This window comes from Orycteropus afer, unplaced genomic scaffold, assembly GCF_000298275.1.
Source record: "Orycteropus afer afer isolate SDZICR_OR568_19922 unplaced genomic scaffold, OryAfe1.0 scaffold00219, whole genome shotgun sequence".
NCBI lineage: Eukaryota > Metazoa > Chordata > Mammalia > Tubulidentata > Orycteropodidae > Orycteropus > Orycteropus afer.
The window spans coordinates 4,685,025-4,706,430 of NW_006921806.1; the positions used below are offsets into that span (position 1 = coordinate 4,685,025).

General features: G+C 40.7%; 1 protein-coding gene across 1 annotated transcript in view; it reads right to left on the minus strand.

Moving 5' to 3' along the window:
• The window catches only part of ADARB1 (adenosine deaminase RNA specific B1), a 125,454-nt gene that overhangs the window by 76,645 nt on the left and 27,403 nt on the right, over positions 1-21,406 (minus strand). The window contains exons 3-8 of the mRNA XM_007948690.2: positions 18,048-18,982; positions 13,307-13,421; positions 10,462-10,630; positions 9,673-9,821; positions 6,954-7,122; positions 1,792-1,973 (exon numbers count right to left, since the gene is read on the minus strand). Of these exons, the coding sequence (XP_007946881.2) occupies positions 1,792-1,973; positions 6,954-7,122; positions 9,673-9,821; positions 10,462-10,630; positions 13,307-13,421; positions 18,048-18,982 (1,719 nt within the window). The remainder of the gene's footprint in view (positions 1-1,791; positions 1,974-6,953; positions 7,123-9,672; positions 9,822-10,461; positions 10,631-13,306; positions 13,422-18,047; positions 18,983-21,406) is intronic.

The following is a 21,406-nucleotide window of genomic DNA, read 5'->3' on the forward strand; positions in this document are numbered from 1 at the left end:
CACCAGAAGGAAATCCCTCAGAAGGAAGATTGTGCAATTAGAACAGCAGAATTTCAAACTCTCCTAATTAGACTGCTCTACTTCTGTAGAGATACTGCCTCAGAAACCCAAGGAGGGGTATGTATACACACACACATATACATATATAACACTCAAAATCATAAAAAAGATTTTGATCTGATAAGACACTGGTAAAATCCCTAAGACTATGGCCTCTTGTCACCCTTTGGGCCTAGAATCAAACTCATTCCCATAGCTTAACTTCCAGCCAAACAATAAACAGGCACATGAGGTGAACAATTATACCAGGTAGGTGCACTCCTTGGAATAATCAACCATGTGAGATCAAAAGCATAGCATGTGCACAGCGAGATAGCTCAGAGAACAGGACCGCATAGCAAAGGACACAGGGAAAGGGTAACCACAGGGAGGAAGCTGGAAGAGAGCTGTTACACTGTGGGGACTGCAATCAATGTTATGAAAAAAAAATGAGTATAAACTAAACGCACTGTTGTCACATTGGATCTGACTCATAGTGATTCCTCCGTGGTTTTCTGAGGTGGTGTCACTACGGAAGTAGATTGCCCAACTTTCCTTCCAAGGAGTGGCTGGTGGGTTTGAACCACCAGCCTTCTGGTTAGCAGTCAAATGCCTTAGCCACAAGAGCTCCTGTGTATAAACTATTGAATGGGAAACAAATTTGCTGTGTAAATGTTCACTCAAATCACAAAATGTTAAAAAAAAATATATATATATATATAATAGTAAGGTAAGAGAGCTATAAAATTTCTTCCAAAACAGCTCTTTCTCCCCATCTCCCTTAATTCATATAGTCTAACAGCTATGCATTCAAATAAAATTCCACATTGCTTTTCCTCAGAGTAGACATGCGAGTAGCCAAGCAGTATCAGAAAAAGCTGAGTACACACATACACGCACACGAAAAAGAAACACATTTTAGTTCAGGGTTATTATTTTAGTTTTGAGCTTCAAAAAGATAAGAAAAACAGTAGTTTTAAAAGGCTAAAGTACCTTAATAGTGTCCTTTTTAATAAGGGTGAGCTTAGAAGATAGGACCCTTGAATTCAAAAGCTCTTGTTCACTCTACTGTTAGCCACTGAAATTCTAAAAAAAAAAAAAAAACAAAAAAAGTAATATAGGGCTTAAAGGGTGGGTGCAAGACACCACTGAGATATGTTCTACATGTTATAAGTAGTATATTTATTATGTCTGTGTCACATCCAGGAGAGAGGCTGGGCATCACGCTCCCAGGAGCTCTGTGAAACCTGCCTGCAAAGGAGGTCACCTTGTGGTGGCAACTCATTGAGTGACAACCACCTTAGGGGCTTAAGGAGAGATATCACACCAGCAAGGCACTCAAAGCTAGTTTTGGAAGGCTGATACTCCCATAATTCCCCTGGCAGCTGAGTGTCTGCTGCTGGGAGAGGGAGCTGGGAGACTTGAATACACTGTGTGGCGTGAAGGATAGAAAGACACAGAGGTGCTGAGTCCAGGCTGCTGCAATTCTGCCTACAAAAGGCAAGGTTTCGAATCCACGGAACAGATTCATCCCACAAAGGGACTCACTTCAGGCTTTAGACACAGGATTCTTCAAACACCCAAGAGGGCTAGGTAGTATCAGTCTTGTCCCTTTAGAAAGGCTCATGTTTCTCTTATGGTCACAGAGCAGTTTCCCTATGGTTGTTTTGTTTTTCATTGGTAAGGACTTGAATAAAGAAATAAAACACAGTTATGTGAGAGAGTTTAAACAGCACATTCTAAGATACTTGCCACTCAGCAGAGGCTTGTTGAGGATGTACAGGGGGGGCAGGTCCTCTATGTTTGCAATACGCTGGTACATGGCCCTGGAGAGGTGGTCTCCGTGGTACAGACTGCCCAAGATGATGCTCGAGAAGTAAATTGGCTCTATGAAAATGCTGAGCAAGGACCCCTGGATGCCCACCACGTTCCACCTGGGGAGAAGGAAGCACATTCTTAAAAGGAAAGATGTGTGTCTACCTCAGATTTAACAGCAGAACTTCAAACTCTACTAATTACACAGTTGTACTGTTTGTTTTATAGAAACTTCAGCCTACTTAAAAAAAAAGTCATTAAGAATAAAAAATTGATTTGGCAGTTTAAAATTTTCAAGAAAGATAATCTACTTGAAAGTCCTTTTTAACTATGAAATGATTAATTTTTGTGATTATCTTTTCCCATGTTGACACACTTATTAAAGATTAAAAAGCCAGTTGCTGCTGACTCTAACTTAAGCAACCTCATGTGTTTCAGAGTGTTAAGTGGGCTCCACAGGGTTTTTAATGGCTGATTTCTCAGTAGTAGACCACCAACTTTTATTTTGAGGCATCTCTTAGGTGGATTTGAACCACAACCTTCTGATTAGCTGTCAAGTGCTTCAACCATTGGTACCACTCAAAAACTCCTATTGAAGATTAGGTCTAAATAAATGTATCAGTGAGTCATTGCATTAAAAAAGGGGCAAAGTAGACAAATCTCGTGCTGACTGCCAACTGCACTAATAAGCTAGGAGTAAGGTGGCCTACCCTCACCTTTCTTGCTAACTGTGTGGTAACGATTAGCATGAACCCAATTCCTAACTAGAAAAAGATCCAGCCCTCACCTCCCCACATTTCCTTTCTTGTCATCAGCTGCCCAAGCATACTCTCCAACCACCAGACATCCAAAACTGGATTGGAAAGACTTAGTCCTTCTGAAGTCAGCTCCTACTGGCTCTCATTGCCCTCTGTGGGTTCATTAATTCTCTAGAATGGCTCACAGAAATCATGGAGAGTATCTATACTGATAGTTAGCCATTTATTAATATCAGAAAGAACACAAATGAAGAAACACACAGGACATGGTGGGAAAGGTCCCTGCACGAGACTTCCATTCTCCCCAAGGAGGCACCACCCTACAAAGAGAAACTCTGGGTAATGCAAGAAGCCTCAGAACTTCTGTGTTCAAAGCCTTTTATTGGCTTCATTGCATAGTCATGATTGATTGAATCACTGGATATGCATGACTGCAATCACGCTCCCTCCTTTCCAGAGTTGTGGCCCCCACTGCTTGGCACACAGTCTTAGGAGATGTCCAAAGGTTTTATGTAATAAACACACCTCAACTTATGGGGAATTCCAAGGGCTATTTTCAGATAGAGAACCCTGGTAATCCAATGGTTAAAGTGCTCCACTGCTAACGAAAAGATTGGCAGTTCCAAACCACAATGGCTCTGTCGGAGAACAGACCTGGGGATCTTCTCCTGTAAAGATTTCAGCTTAGAACACCCTGTAGCCCACTTCTATTTTGTCACATAAGGCAGCTATCGACTCAATGGCACAACAACAGATGATGAACGAAGAAGTTCCTGGGTGGTGCAAACGGTTAGTGCGAGATCGTCTGCCAATCCAAAGGTTGGTGGTTTGAGTCCACTCTGAGGTGCATCAGAAGAAAGTCCTAGCTATGCACCTCCAAAAAATCAGCCACCGAGAATGTTATGGAGCACAGTTCTACACATGGGGCTGGTGGTGTGAGTTAGAATCAACTCTATAGTAACTAGGTTTTTTAATGACCAACGATCTTCAGCATCATTTCATGTGCTTATTTCAATTTTTATATCTTTTCTAGTGAAGTGTCTGTTAAAGTATTTTGCTCATTTAAAAAACAAATTTTTGCCCATTTTTGTTTCTTCCCCCTTGTTGAGTTTTCAGAGTCTATATGTATTGTGGATACTTATTCTTTATCAGATATATGATTTGCAAATATTTTCTCCAGTCTATGACTTATCAACTTATTCTTTTAAAAGTGTCTTTTGAAGAGAAATTTTCTTTTTATGAACTCTAATTTATTAATTTCGTTTCTCTTACGCAGAGTGCTTTTGATGTTGTGTTAGAGAACACCAAAAAAAAAAAAAAAAACCCAAACTCAATGCCATCGAGTTGATTCAACTCACAGTGAACCCTGTTAAGGTTTCTAAGGCAGTATCACTACAGAAGTAGATTGCCCAATCTTCCTTCCAAGGAGTGGCTGGTGGGTTTGAACTGCCAGCCTTCTGGTTAGCAGTCAAATGCCTTAGGCATTACAACATCCAATGTCCCAATGATTTTTCCTTATCTTCTACAACTTTTATACATTTAGGTCTATGACCCATTTTGAGCGATTTTTTTCTATTATGGCGCAAGGTATGGATTTCTTTCTTTTCCTTTTATTGATTTATTTTTTGGTATAAAAACCAAACCAAACTCAGGGATATTTAATTGTCCTTGCACATCTGTTGAAATGACAACCCTTTCTCCACTGTATTGCCTTTGCACCATAGTTAAAACTCAGTTGTACATATTTGTGTGGGTCTACTGAATCAACTCGATGGCAGTGAGTTTGGTTTTTTTTGACCTAGATTCTCAGTCAAGAAATCAGATGACCTATTGCACTGGGCAAATCTGCTGCAAAACACTTGTTTAAAGTGCTAAAGAGCAAAGATGTTTCTTTGAAAACTAAGGTGCACCTAAGCCAAGCCATGGTATTTTCAATAGCTTCATATGCATGTGAAAGCTGAACAATGAATAAGAAAGACTGAAGAAGAGCTGATGCTTTTGAGTTGTGGTGCTGGTGAAGAATATTGAAAGTACCATGGACTTCCAGTAGAATGAAGAAATCTGTCCTAGAAGAAGTGAAGCTGGAATGCCCCGTGGAAGCGAGAATGGCCAAACTTCGTCTCACCTATTTTGGTCACATTGTCAGAAGGGACTATTCTCTAGAGAAGGGTATCATGTTTTGTGAAGTGGAGGGTCAGCAAAAAAGGGAAAGACCCTCAAGTCTAACAAGGATTGTGAGGATGGTGCATGACCAGCTAGTGTTTTGTTCTGTTGTACATAGGGTCACTATCAGTCAGAGCCGACTTGACAACACCTAACAACAACCTGGACTATCTACTTAGCAAATTTGATCTACTTGTCTATCTTTATGCTAAAACCACACTTAGTTTATTATTGTAGCCTTCAACTTTGTACTTTTTGAAAGTTGTTCTGGCTATTGTAGTCACTTTACATTTCCATTCGAATTTTAGATCAGTTTGTTAATTTCTCCAAAAAAGTCTGCTGGAATTTGATTGGGACTGTGTTGAAACTATAGATCAATTTGAGCAAAATTGGCATCTTAAATTAACAACATTGAGTTTTGTGATGAATGACCACTATGTATCTCTCCAGTTGCTTAGTCTTCTTTAACTTTTCTCGACAACATTTTATAGTTTTCAGTGCATTGTTTCATACATTTCATTTTTGATTGCTGAAAATACATAAATACAGTTGATTTTTGTTATTGGATCACATATCCTGCAATGCTGCTAAACTCATTCATTAGTTCTAATAGCTTTTTTGTATAATCCGTCTGATTTTCTACATAAGCAATTATGCCTGCAAATAAGGACAGTCTTGCTTTTTTCTTTCCAATCTGGATGCTTTTGATTTCTTTGAATGTTACCACACTGGTTAGAACCTCCAGCATAACACTAAATAGAAGTGATGCAAGCAGACAAACTTATTTCATCCTGACCTTTGGGGGACAGCATTCAGTCTCTCATTAAGTATAATGTGGGCTTCTTGCAGATGCCCTTTATTAGATTGAGGCTTTCTTCTCCTCCTACTATGCTGCGAGTCTTCATTAGAAATATGTTGAATTTTGTCAAATACACTTTTCTCTGTATTTTTTAGTTGGTGAATATGAGGAATTACATCAATTGACTTCCAAATGTTTAACCAACCTTGCATTCCTAGGATAATCCCTACTGTTAGACCTGGTTTGCTAAATTTTTGTTAGAACTTTTGAATCTATGTCCAGGTTAGATAATGGTATGTAGTTTAATTTTCTTTTAGTGCCTTTGTCTGGCTTTGGTTTCTGGGAAATGCTGGCTCATAGAATGAATTGCTAAGTATTTTATCTTCTTCAATTTTCTAGAAAATTTTGTATAAAATGGGTACTGTTTCTTCTTTAAATGTTTGGAAGAATTCACCAGTGAAGTCATCTGAGCCTGGGGATTTTCCTTCTGTGAAGATTTTAAATTACAAATTGAATTTCTTTAGCAGATATAGGGGTTTTTCAAATAATTTATTTCTTCTATTTATCACAAACTGCTTTGAGAGTTTGCATCTTTCAGGAAATTTGTTCACTGAATCTAAGTTGTCAAATTTAATTTCTCTGTAAGACTCATAAACTATCTGTAGCATCTGTAGTGATGCTCATTTCTTATATTGGTGGTTTTTCTCTTCTCTCTTCCACTTTCCAGATGGGCTCTTTTCCTCATGTCTGGTGCTGCCTGCTCTTCAATTCCCTCTCCACACAGCATTTCACCCCTCAGGGCATCCCCATGAGACTCAGGCAGGAAGTGGAAGCTGCCTGGGGAAGGGAACACAGACATCACCTCTTCATGGGAGAATGGCAAGGTCACATTATTAGAAAGGATTTATTTCAATTCTTTGCATCTCAATCCATAATTTCAATGCAATTCCAAATAAAATCCCAACATGACATTTAGGAATATTTGACAACCAGATTTTAAAATAAGGAGCTCTGGTGGTACTATGGTTAAAACATTGGGCTGCTAACCAAAAGGTTGGCAGTTTGAACCCACCAGCCACTCTTCAGCAGAAAGATGAGGCAATCCGATTCCATAAAGATTTACAACCTTGGAAACCCTATGAGGCAGCTCTAGTCTGTCCTGTAGGGTTGTTATGAGTCAGGATTGCCTTGATGGCAGTGGGTTTGTTTGATTCTAAAATATATGTAGAAGAATAAAGATTCATGAAAAGGTAGAAAAAAATCTGAAAAGCTGTGGAATTTGTGCAATTATAGGTTACTACAGACCAACAGAGACTAGAGAGCCCAGAAACAGACTCGTTTTTATAAGAACCTATAGGGAACCCTTGTGGGTGCCTTACCGAGCAATTTTGTCACTGCACGACATGGTGAGCAGTCTCTCCCCCTGCAGCACTCCATCCCAAGTCTGGATGCTTGCATTCGACCGCACTGGGATCGTCCCCTCACCAGACTCTATTTTTGTCCGTAGCTGGCCCCTTGCTTTACGATTTGGATGTCTGTCTGCTGGTTCTAAGTGACAAAAACAGGGTTAAAAAACCCACAGGTAATGTCAAGACAACTACCAGACAGAATGGACTGTTCTAAACTTGAGGAGAAAACTATAAATCATAGGGTAACCTCAAAGAAAAATGCTAAACGTTCACATCAAAATAGAAAAGAGGACCAGCACAAATATTTAGCAAATACTAAAATGATAGCAACAAAGGAAGTGATAATACAATTCATAAAATGAGCTCAGCATAGAAAATTATATGGAACAAAGAAATCAACACCACGAAAAAGCACATAACAAAAATGACAGCAATAAATTCATATTTGCTGATAATTACATATCTGGCAAGGGACTCATCTCCAAGATTTATAGAAAACTCCAATGCCTCAACACCAAAGGAATTAACAATCCAATTGAAAAATGGGCAGAAGACATGAATAGATACTTCACCAAGGAGGATATTCAGGTAGCCAACTAATACATGAAAAGATGCTCACAATCATTGGCCATCAGAGAGATGCAAACCAAAACAACAATTAGATACCATCTCACTCCAGTACTGATGGCAAGGTTCAACAAGACAGAAGATAACAAATGTTGGTGAGGATGTATAGAGTTTGGACTCTCATATACGGCTGGTGGGACTGTGAAGTGACACAACCACTGTGGAAAGCAATATGGCAATTCCTTAGAAAGCTGGAATTGGAGATACCATTTGACCCAGCAGTCCCATTATTAGGTATAGATCCTAGAGAGGTGAGAGCCAGGACAGGAACAGATATATGCACACTCATGTTCATCGCAGTACTATTTACAATAACAAAAAGATGGAAACAACCTATGTGCCCATCAGCAGAAGAGTGGAGACCAAACTATGGTACATACACATAATAGAATGCTATGCAGCACTAAAGAATAATGTAGAGTCTGCAAAACACCGCATAATATGGATGAACTTGGAGGACATTATGCTGAGTGAAATAAGTCATTCACAGAAGGACAAATACAGTATTAGTTCATTGTTGTGGAGGGTCAAGGAAAGGTTTATATATGGAGGGAAACTTTGTTTGTTTGTTGTCAGGGGTGGGAGGGGAGGGATGAGAACACCGTAGAAAAGAAAAAAAAAAAAATGCATTGACCTATGTCACTTTAATTTTGTGTATTTCACTGTATATAAATTATATTTCAATAAAATGAATAATAAAAAAAAAAACCCACAGGTAGTAAACTACCTATTCAATTTACTGAAAATCATATAATTTAAAATAGTTTGTGCATATATATGTATATGTGTATATAATACAACCCATTGTCATTGAGTTGATTATGATTCACAGTAACATTATAAGGCAGAGTAGAATTGCCTCATAGGGTTTCTAAAGCTATAATCTTTATGGAAGCAGACTGCCATGTCTTTCTCTTGCAGAGTGGCTGGTGGATTCAAACCACCAACCTTTCAGTTAGCAGGCAGGGACTTAACCATTGCAACAACAGGGCTCTTTACATATATAATATGTGTTGTTGTTGTTGTTATGTGCCGTCGAGTCTGACCCGACTCCTAGCAACCCCTCCTTGGGTTGCCGAGGCAGTATCACTACGGAAGTAGATTGCCCAACCTTTCTTCTGAAGAGTGGCTGGTGGGTAAATAAAATTAGACAGAAAGGAGATAATAAAAAACAAAGTAACAAAAGGGGTCTCTGCAGGGGTTAGGAAGAAAGGGAGCTTCTATTTTAGCTGACATGATTTATATCTATCATTAAAAATGAGCTGAAGCAAAGATGACAAAATAACAACATGCTAATTCTGGGTGATGGATACTTGGGTGTTTGCTATATTATTTTTTTCTATAAATTTTCCAAAGATCTATAGGGATGCAAAAACAGATCTATAGGAAACATGTTAAAACATTCACAGTAATTATCTCTGGGCTGTATGAATATGGGTGATTTTAATTTTTCTTCTTATATTTTAAAAATATTTAGCAATTTTCCACATGGGTATGTGTTGCTTTTATAATCAATAGATTATAAAAATAATGCAATCAATTGTTCTATTTGGAATAAATCATAAGTTTAGGAGAAAAGTTGTGGACACAAGTTACTATGAACAGAGCTAAACTTATATGAAAAAGAGGGAACAAAATCTGATGGCAGCAGCTGTCTTGCTTTTCATTAGTGTCTACCCTGCCCTGAAATATCAGGAAAATATTCCTATTACGTATTTATTACACTATAATTCATCAGAAATACAGAGGATCATATAACATTTTTGACTTAGAGATAAATATTACCTGAATTTGAATACTATAAAGTTTTGACCTAATATCCTTGCTCCATTCTAATTACTTGATTAATCTGAATTAATATTTCTCATTCATTAACCTCTTCTAATTAACTTATTGATTGAAAAGAAAAACCAATGCTTTTATACAGACTCTAATTAGATCAACATCCATGGATGAAATTCAAAAGTGGATATTAACACATATTTATTCCTTTATCTGTTACTACATAATCATGAATTTTCCTGAGAAACTCTGTCAATTGTTGAAAAACCTAGTTTCATACCTTCCAGTATTGGTTCATGTGGTGAGAAGATTCTGGCATCTCCACAGGGAGAGGTGCTGATATACAGATGAAACTGGACATTCTCCTTCAGTTTAAATCCTCCTCGTTCTGATTTTTGAAAGATGGATCTTTTCTGATCTTCTTTGCTACTGAAACAAAACAAGTGGCAAAGATATGCTTTAAAGCTGTTTACAACTAAAATTTAGTCTCTCATCATTTAAAATGATTTCCAAAGGTCAGAGGACCTAGGTTTTATTAGTCTCAACAAGATAAAGCAAAGTTCAACCTGAAAATTTATCTGTTTGTGGTAACAGATATATCATCTAAAGGCAGGCAAACTTTCTTTCTCATTCTCATTTAAGACTTCAAAACAGAAAGATGAAACTTAAATGACAAAGATGAAAAAGATAAAGAAAAGCGGTTTAGACACATGATTGACTGTTTGTGGGCACAGTGGCTACAATGAAAATGACCATCTTTATGAGGCAGTTTAGGAAGTTCTATTTCGACCTATAACACACACAACAGGAGCATGTGGTCTTACACACAGACTTGAAATTTATGCCCATGTCATGGTTTCCCACTAGCTCATGCCATGTTTTTGGTCAACTCTGCTTGGCAACTTTAGCACATGGGAAAGTGGGGACCCCAGTCCATTCGTTACTGATACAGTTACTATTTTGAGACTCTTTCAGTGGCTCCAGCAACAGGAGGTTTAGCAATATTTTTTGATAGGAGGAGAATAATTTTTAGAACAGCCTCCTTTACTTACTTACTTACTAAACTTACTTTAAGTAAAGCTCAAGTTGCGTGTAGAGAAATCTCAGCAATGACCTCCGTGAGATTATTTCTGCATGACAGTCATTTAACGCAAGGCCACGGTCACTCATATACTCGCCATTGATGCATTTTGTCCCTGTAGAAACACTTATCACCTTGGCATCTTTAACATCTGTGCCTGGAAAAAAAAAAAAAAAGAGAAATGACTCCCCACAATCCAGAGCAGTGCTTGCCTAAGTGTGCTCTTGGAATCTGAACTGTGTTCTTAGTGACCTAACTTTCAAGAGGAAGCCTGATCTGGAGGGTCCAATTCACAGTTTAAGCTGCTGGCATCTCATCTTCACACATACCTGCCCTCTTATTTTCTACCTGGCAAACGGATGTGCAGTGAGAGAATGACTCTCCCTGTGGGCTTGCCCTGCGGTATTTCTGGAAGTTAACTCTCCTTACAACTATTTAGTATACAGCTTCTGGAATTATTTCCCCTGGAATGCAACAAAATCTTTTCTTGAACATTCACCACTACACTAACTGGTCTGGAAATTAATCTTGAAATTAAATATCAAAGTACCACAGAGGTTAGGGAGAATGGCTAAAATTCACCCAGACAGGCAAGAAGGAAAATAGAATTAATTCAGAACATTTTGATGAATAATATTTGTCACCATTTAATTATACTGAATCAGAAGGAAGGTTGGGCAACCTACTTCCATCAGAAACCCAAGGAGGGGTTGCTATGAGTCAGATCTGACTTGATGGCAATGAGTTTGATTTAATTATACTGAAAGTGAAGTCATAAGCACTGGTGAATTTCTAGTAATATTTCTGATGTTTAATTTCTTAGATATAACCAGTTATTACAGACATGATGTATAATGTCCTTAATACTAAGGACATTTAACTTGTATTTACTAATAGCTAAATTAACAGTTGCTTGCTATGGGGTAGGCACTGTACTAAGTACATTAGTGAATTATTTTCATCTCATTCCCCAGCATCCTCTGAAGCACTGGCTGTCATTATCTCCATTTTACAGATGAGGAACTGAGGCACACAGAGGTTAATACCTGCCCCAAGGTCATTCACCTAGTGGGAGCTCAGATTTGAACCAGGCCATCTGACATTAGAACTCCTGCTCCAGGTGCAGTGAGACAGTGCTCCACATATACACCTATTAGTGCACTCTGACTTGGAGCAAATGGTCCCGAGTTAGATGCACATTAAGATGTGAAAAGCTCCCCATGTGATAATCTGCCTCTTCTAAAGTGGTTAGTAAATCTGGAGAAAGTGATGCCTGCCTACTTATGCACGGGAGGAGGCACGGGCCCTCAGTGTGGGAAGCAATTCATTCAGAGGTTGGAGTGCTCACCTTTTAATAATGTAAAAGATAAGAGGAAAGTGATAGAGGGAGAACAGAAAGGAAGATATTGGTATCAAACATTAAAACAAGTTAAGGTTTATAATATTTCATCCTCTCCTCTGTTGTTGTTGTTATGTGCCATCGAGTCAGCCCCGACTCATAGCGACCCTTCCTTGGGTTTCTGAGGCAGTATCACTATGGAAGTAGATTGACCAACTTTCCTCCCAAGGAGTGAGTGGCTGGTGGGTTTGAGCTGCCAGCCTTCTGGTTAGTAGTCAAATGCCTTAGGCACTATGCTACCAGCGCTCCTCTCCTCTAAACACATCTTATCTATGCCAAAGAAAATATGTCATGGCAAAAGAGTGCTTGTGGCTAAAACAGTATGGATTTTTTTCCCTAGGGCATCAAGTGTTGGGCCAATGCTGCTGTTGTTGTTGGGTGCTATTGATTCCAACTCACAGTGACCCCATATGATAAAGTGGAACTGCCTCTTGGGGTTTTTGTGATTACTCTTTATGGAAATAGATTGCTAGGTCTTTCTTCTGAAAAGCTGCTGAGTGGGTTAGAACTGCCAACCTCTTAGCTAGCAGCCAAGTACTTAACCATGATGCCACAGGACTCTTGGGGACAATGTTGAGGACTACAGAAGCATTTCCTCTACATAGTCTAAGGGAAGTAATTACCTCAGTGGTAAAGGACTACATGATCTCTTCTGGGGCTTTCTCCCTTCCATGTAGGTGTAGATGGACTGACTGTCCCCAGCTCCCTCCCTCCTTGGCCTCTAGAGTTTGTAGGAGGCTGACTATTCACTGGGCAGATGGACTAGGCCAGAGGTGCTGAGCAGATGCCCTGGAGTAGGGAGGGCCTGACACCCAGACCAGGCCTAGAGCAGCTGACACCTTTTCCGTGAGCCTTATCCCAGGATGAGCCCAGGCCCAAGCCATGGTTTCTTTTCCTAGGAGCTATCCACAGAGAGATGCTGCTAAGGGTTCCCATGCCTGGGATTAGGACAAGGAATCCCTTCTCTACTGGGAACTTCTAGAAAAGTAAGTTTTCTTCTGCCATTCTAAAACATGCTTTCCTCATGCTTTCTATTCTGCTAAAGTGTTCTCTTTTCCCCATAAAAGTCACAGAAACTCATGTGGCAGCATTGACATTAACTGGTAAGTCAGGTGTGAAGGAAAAGAGTCTGTAGTTTTCCACCCTATGTCTTAGCAAATCAAGACCATTCATATAATTAAAACTGGGAATCAAATATAATGACTGACACAACAGTACATTGTCTCTAAGTGAAACTAGGTTAAAAAAAATACATATTTAGGACAAAAGTTTGCAAGCACAATTCCTACATTTGCATACAGCAGAGACTTTGAAAAAGAAAAGAATTAAATGATCTCCAGTACTGACAATGATATTTATAGATTAAGAAGATTGCATGTGTTAAAAATTTTAGAAAGGTAATCAGAGGGTTAAATACAGCACCAATCTTTTTACCTGTTGTCATGACAATTCCAGCAAGAACTTTCCTACGTGCATGGGGGGATGAGAAATTGTCGGTCAGATCACCAAATTTGTCCAGAATCAGGCGCGAAACAGCATCTGCTAATACCTGGGGATCACAGAGGAGGGGTTAGGGGAGAACAGTGCACGCCTGGGCAGAGCTAGCTTTCTCTTTGAATGTCAACCTGCACGCCCCTCACAAGGTGACATCTACAGGTCATTTCTGTTCTGGAACATTATGTGTGTTCCATAATGAACATTGTTCATTATGTGCGTGTGAGAGAGAGAGAGGGAGGGAGTGTATCTGAGTGTATGGGGTGTGTGTGTGAAAAAGTATGTAAAGTGTGAGTGTGAGTGGATGTGTAAGTGTGTGTGCATGTGAATAGGTGTGTGGGTGCATGTGTGCACATGGTGAGGATTGTACTTAAGTGAAAGAGTATGTGAGATGTGTGTATGAGAGAGTGTGTGTGGTATACGTGTGTATGTGAACCTGTGTGAATGGGCATGTGCTTCCTTAAGGACCTTACAATCTCTGCCTGTGAATCCTTTCATGCAGTCTCCTTGGAAAGTCCCAGGCCAAGGCCATGCCAGCAAAAGCCAGCCCTTGTGGCAAGTCGGTATACATGCTGACCCTCTGACCTTCACAATAGCTCTGTGAGAAGAGACTCAGAGAGTACCTCTCTGTATTCAGAGGAGGAAACTGAGGTGCAGAGGAGGAAGTGTGATTCATTCAAGATTGTCTGCACCAGGCGGTCTCCCTCCACCCACCCCCAATGACTCTCCCACTGGAACCCCTGTGCTGTCCCTGCACCCTGGGCACCAAACACTCTTTTTGGATGATGTGGGCAAGCTCCTTTCAGTCCTTCCTCACATCCACACTTGGTACAGCTCAGTTCTTGGCACGACAAAGCCAGGCAGACTCCTGAGGGCATAATAATCAAAATCACAGCCCAGAGAAAAAGGGCTGTTTGAAGGTGTGATAGGATTAAAGACTTGCTACGCTTTCACAGCACCTCGCTCTCAAAGGTGCTGGTTATCTTAGGTGTGCTTCTCAGTTATTTCAGCGGCGAATCAAATGCCCCAGCTCAGTCCACTCAGGAACCAGGGCCAGATTAGAAAGTGTAAGAATGTTTGTTCATTATGCAGAGTAAGTACTATTCTAATGTACCAAAGGCTATAGTTGTAGAGGGAAGATATTAAATACTTGTTTAGAATATGTTGACTGGGACAATTTTGGATCAGTGAGACACTTGGACAAGCATTTGGACATGGCTTTGTTTTTATGGCTGACAATCCATTCTGGGTCTCATGAATCTGGGATATAATGGCCCGAGTGTCTTTGGAAGCATTGCCCAAGGAGAGGGTGGGTGTAACAAGCCACATGTGAACCCAGAGACAACAATTTCACACTGTCTGGATGATCAGATGGACAACAGATAAGCTTGATATCCCATGGTTGGCCCTTAATGAAACACTTGCAACAGTAACCAAAAAGTCAACAACTTGCTCCAAGTGGTGGTTTATTTGGAATAAAATAACCATCTACTCTTACCACTCTGCCAACAAGTGCCAATGGGTCTCAGGGAGTGTCCAAGGCCAGACAAGCAGAGAAGAATCAGGTGAGGGTCTCTGACCTTGCTTTGCACTGTGGGCAGGGGCATCAGTGACAGAAGTGAGCACAGTGAAGAGGTTAAAATGGCAAACAGAAATGCAGAACTTGTGAACAATGAAATGGTCAAGGCAGCAGAGAGGAAGGACAGTCCATCTGAATTTATGTAGAATAGAAAATAATGAAGGAAGTTAAGGGTAAGCCAGAGGAAATAAAAGTTTTCTTTTCATGTAAGGGTGGGCACATCTCCAAACTTGCAGAGAAAGGTTGACTGTGGCATTCAGTGCAAAGTCACCCCCTTATGATTGTGTTTACTATTAGATGCAGGCATGTGAGGCAAGTGGATAGTTCTTCAATTGCCTTAAAGATAGTAGTCTTGCCCTGCAGGACAACTCATTCTGGCTAATGAAGTGATTCCCCACTGAACTGGGGGGTGAGAAGAGTCACAAAAGCACTGTGCTTCACACGCCAGCCCACCCCCATGCAGCAATAATGTGCACAAGTGTGGAGGCCCTTCCCCTTGTGGCTGGAGGACATGTGGTCATGCCATTGTAATGAACCTGCTGTGGACAGAGTACTCTGAGAGTCTCTGTGTGGCTGGTGCCATATGATTTTAGAAACCTCTTAATGCCACTATGAGCACTGAGGAGACCAAACTTAAGACCAGGGCTAGTTTATCCAAGTCCTTCAAGGATGGCTCTAAGACAGCAGGAGGAATTTTTTACCCACTCTAGAATGCACATTTTGAAATTTCTAGTCAAAAGACCACAGAGCCCAGCAATAATCATGAGGACTGATTCTGTGTGTGCTCCCGTCCAGGTCTCCTGAGAGAAATGCAATCAGATTCAAGAGCTATTCTCGGGGTCCCATAAGACGCACTGGCAGTATGGGGCCACTGTGAGCAGAGATGGGTGGGAAGCCACAGAAAAGGCAGTGGGGGAGGGACAGTCCCACAACCCTTGCCACAGCCAGACACCAAGGAAGAGGCATCAGGCGGGCCTGGCCCACTCTGTGTGCCATTGCTCACAGAGATGCCAGCACCAGTAGGATGTTTTAAGTAGGGTCCCTGATGACTGCCCACACTATGTCACTGAAGTCACAGAGCCAGTCCAGGAGAAAAGGGCTGCAAGTCCCACTCACCATGTATTGGCTCCCATCTGCCTCTCCTTTGAGATGCTACCAACCTACGCTGCACACCTAAGTCACCAGTGGCTCACAACATGTGATGTTATTCTAATAATCTTGTACACCACTCTAGTGACATCCAGGGAAGACAAGTCACGTTCAGGGACTATTTTGAAGTCAAGCCGAAATATTTTAGCAATAGTAAACTTAAAAATAAAATAAAATAAAATCACTTGTGATCTATAGCACTGTTTTATAAAATTATAAAAACTGAAAAAAACTCACTGCCATCGAGTCGTATCTGACTCACAGCAAGCCCTCCTTGGGTTTCCGAGGCAGTATCACTACAAAAGTAGATTGCCCAATCTTCCTGCCAAGGAGTGGCTAGTGGGTTCGAACCACTAGCAAGCATTCTGGTTAGCAGTCCAATGCCTTAGGCACTACACCACCAGAGCTCCCATAAAATTATAAAGGGACTAATAATTCTTATGAATAATATTATTGTGTTGTTGTTGTTATGTTCCATCGAGTCAGACCCGACTCATAGCGACCCCTCTTTGGGTTTCTGAGGCAGTATCACTATGGAAGTAGATTGCTCCATCTTCCTTCCGAGGAGTGGCTGGTTAGCCAGCCTTCTGGTTAGCAGTCAAGTGCCTTAGCCACTATGCTACCAGAGCTCCCATGAATAATATTAGAAAGAAATTAATATAGGAAGTGATTATTTGGCTCATAAGAAAAACCAGAAAATACTTCGAACGAGTTATTTTATATAAAGTTGTATTTGGTTGCCTTGGGCAAAACAGAATAAATTTTCTTTTAAAATTGAGAACTACTGGTCATCTTAGAAGAAAAGTGCATGGAGATTATTCTAATTGTAGCCCAAGGCAAACTATAATACACTTTGATTCTTCTAGTAGAAATGCAGGCCTTCATATCTATCAATTTTGAGTGCTTCATTTATTCTGATAAAACACAGTATATATTCATCTTCAAATGATGAATATATATGAATATTTTGTCAAAAAGGAATAGTTGAAGTTTCTCTCTAAAAGAAAAATTTGTAAATAGACCCTAAGGAGTTTGGGTTCTCAAAAAGGAAGTAATAAATTATCAAAGTGCTCTAGACTAAGCGATGACAATTCAATGCTACTTATTTCTCCTTCACTCTTCCTCCACCACACAGGCCAGTTTCAGCCAACCCTGAAGCCATCTCTTTCTTCATCATCCAAACCCAGGGCTGCCTGTACCCTGCCTGAGCAGGGGACCTACATGGACCCCACATAGGAACTTAGGGCACAGAGGACCCCAGGGCAAGGCAGGTGCTAGGCATTTTGGGGAAAGGTCTCTCTACATGCCTACCTGATCTGCTAACTTTACTCATAGTCCCAGGCCTGTGACACCCTGTGCCTGCATCTTCTGTGCCCTCACTTGGCGAGGGCAGGTGCTGGCCTCAGGAACGCAACCACTGGCCAGGAACGCAGGAGCTGGGGACCAGATGCTTGGCTCATGCTGAGGTCCTCAGCTGGGCCTGGCAGCATCCCATGTGCTGTGCACAAGGCTCCCAGATGAGATTCTGAAGGAAAACATCCCAGAATTGGGGGCCAAGTTCCCCAGCTCCAGTTCACCCTGCCCTCTCCTGATGATGACTAGTTACGGTGAGAAGGTCACTGCAGAGGGTAGGCCATGTGGGATGGGAGCCTTGCAAGCGGATGAACAGGATGGATGTGTTTGGATACTGGTGGAAGGAGGCTCCCAGCACCCCTACTGCCACCACACCCAGGAGGTCAGCATCCCCACAGGTCTGTAATAGACTGGCCTTGAACATACCACAGCAACATGGGCAGCCCCCAGCAGCCAGACTTACCAACACTACTCCTGGAGAGGATCTAGCAACATGAAGGTGGTATCAACAGCAATGAGATAATGCCTACCTAAATGTGTTTCCAAGATTTCAAGCCCACCCTGCATAGTGGCAGCACGGTGGCAGCACATGGTCCTCACCTGTGGTAAATGCAACTGAAGCCCCTCACTGGGGATGGGCTGGCGAGATGGTGTTTGGTCCAAGTGCAAATTAAAAATGGCTGCCAAGGCTGATTGGGCAGCCCGTGCCTTGGCCAGCTTCTTGTTCCTCCCTGACCCTTCAAAGAACTGGCCGTCCACCACCACTGACATGACGAAGTTCTTGGCATGGCTCTCCCCACTCTCAGAGAGGAAGTCATACTTCAGTCCAGGGCGCAACTCGTTCAGAATCATCACCGGGTTCTTCCCGCTTGGGGGTGGGAATGGTGGGAGCACAGGCAGGGGTGGCTGGATGAGGCTGGCAGGGATGGGAGATGCAGACAGGCTGAGGTCCCCACTGGAGCTGAAGGAGTCGTCCCCATTGGAGCCCATGTAGAAGGGTGGGTCCAGCCTATCCGGAGTCTCGAAGCCATTGAAGAGCATGTCGGGGAAGTCGGCCTGGTCAGACGTGAAGTCTGTGTTGACTGAGAGGGTCCTCCCCATGGCCAAGTGGGCTTCAGAGGCATTTGGAAACTGGACAAAAGACCGCAGGGCCTTTTCAGCAGCATGAAGTTTGGCCTTTTTCTTTGTGGGGCCAGAGCCCTCAAACACCTGCCCATTGACCTCCACTGACATGATGAACAGGGGTGCATGCACTGGGCCCGTCTGGGATAGCAGGGTATACTGCAGGCCTGGCTTGATCTCATTTAGCTGCATCAGGGCGTTCTTGGGCAGGACGGGCCCTGGCATCCTCCTCCGCTTCTTCAGGCGGAACCTGGAATGGCCATTGCTGCCCTCCTCCAGGGGCCGCTTCCTGCTGGTGTGGCCGCCGCCCCCATTGGAGAGCTGGGCGCCCTCCCCAGGCCCCAGGGCACTGCTGTCTTTGGGGGCCACGTTGTCCAGATTGCGGTTTTCCTTAACATCAATGCTGCTGGAACCTGTGGTGCCCAGAAAGAGTAACTTACAACGCCTTCGTTGCAGGATCTTGTAAATGCAAAATTTATAGATTCCTTTATCTATCTTTGTAACTGGTTAAGTGATGTGTGCTTATCAATTTTATTCCTAGCTATACAAATGAAGAACTACAAATTTAGTCAAAGAACTATCAGCCTAAATTTAAATTAGTAATTGGGCATTTTGCTGAAAATAGCTAATGTAGTTTCTATTTAGTATAATCAAGTGCTTTTACATTAAAAGGTGATTTTTTAAAAAATACTTTTTTCAAATGACAGTATTCTGAAGCATCTAGAGATGCTTTATTTAAGTGTATCAAAATGTGGGATGATAAATTTATTGAGAAATATTTTACATTAAAGTCTAATGAAATGCCAATTTAATATCAGCAGAGCCAAATATGTTTTACCTTCATACTGTCCTCTTTTTTTTCAATTTCATTTACCCCCTTACTATCTGTGGGGCTTAAACTGCAGCGTATCTCCCACAAGAGGAAACGTAATTTAAAAACATGCACTCACAATTTAATTAGTTTTTCAGATTTAAAAATATTTAATTAACATATGTAAGTTGAACATATGTAAGGTTCATGAATTAATCTTAGAAAACAGTTTACATAATTATGTAAAATACTCTAGTTTTAAAAACTATTTTTGGAGAATATAGTATATACTTGTATATTTCTAATATTCATTAAAAAATGATCATTATATATGAGAATTTATTTACTTCTGAATTTCTAATATATTCATCATAGAAAAAAAATATAAAAACAAGATAGAAAATTGAAGTTGCAGGCAGTCTATACTTTCCTAACTTCCTCACTACAGCTGACAATTTTGTCTTTTTTTAAAAAACAAAACAAATATTTGATGGATTTCCAGAATAGTTTGGTTATCCTACCTCTTAAAGATGGTTTATATTTAAAATCAATTTAAGATAATTTTAGAACCCTAAACCTCCATGACAAAATTAAACATGATTTTGATTTCAGAAGAAGGATGAAAAAGTCTTCATCCCTCCTCCTCTAAGTTTAGCTAACTTTTTTAAAAGAGAAAGAAGCCAGTTCTTTTTCATCAGAGTTTGTTTTCAACAGGCCAGCACAGGTGTGCAGCACAGGGGTAATGATCACCTGTGCGGAGGTCTTTAAAGACCATTTGCTACGAAAGCTGGCACCTTTCAAGGGGGCAAACTATTTCTTACCAAGTTGTAAACTAACTTAACAAATGCCCCAGGATGGTGGCTGTAGGGGGCATTTCCACTACCATAATATAAAAATATGTGAAAATGTCTATTAGTTCGACCCATGAGAAGGCTTAGTGAGACTGAAGGTTGAGTTGCCGGCTGCTGAGATCTCTAATTTGTGGGGCTGTGGTCCCTCACTGGGACAATCGCTAACAGCCCTGCTTACACACCACCCATGGGAAGACTGAGACTGCCCTGAGGGAGATCTAGAGACTATACACTCCCTCTACTCTCATCACTTCATCAGAACATGCCTGGCGCACACACACCACTTGTCCCAGTTGACAAAGCTGATGGAATGGTCACTAAATTTTCATTTATAACATCCTCCAGCAAAAGCTCGATAGGTTACTCCTTTCGGTGCTCAAGGGGAAAAAGAGGTGGAAAAAAGTAGAGCCGAGAAGGTATTCGGAGGTTAATAAACTGAGCAAGAACATTACACACTAGGTTACTGCTTATACTTTAATTTTGTGGGTACAGAATTCTTCATCAATATAGCAAATCAAATCATAATAAATGTGTTCTGACATTCATTTAATCAAATATGCAAAATTGCTGAAATAACCGAATGCTTTCCTTTTAGAAATAAAAATAGTCAGTGTTGGAATGACAAATAATATGCAGTTATAAGAAAAATAATAACATATAAATAAATAATAATATAACTATATAACATTATGTTATATGTTATTAACATTATCTTAACATAACATAATGTTAATAACATAACTATAACACAGTTCACATAAATCCTAAATTCTTATTCACCTCAAAAGCAATGGAAATACTGTTTATCTTCCACCTTATTAAAAAAGCTACTATGTACAGGAAAGTAAAAAATTAAAATTGGGGAAAGATATCCCACTACCACAACAACCCTTAAAAAGATGCTTTTTCTTTACATATCCTGCTACTATATTTCATAAATTTAGATATTAATCATGATCAAATTTCTCATTGCTTTCAAGATGATAGAAAATACAGGACTGACATTTCAAAGTTTCAGTATCAAATCAGCAGCTTATCTTTTCAGGCAAAAATCATTCAGGACTGCTTATCTTGAGAAGTTATTTCAGGGTAAGTTTTGGGAGGGGAAAGGCCTTCATTAACCAACTATATACAACAGTGAGGTGTCCACGGAGGCCAGGCGCTTGCTGATGTGG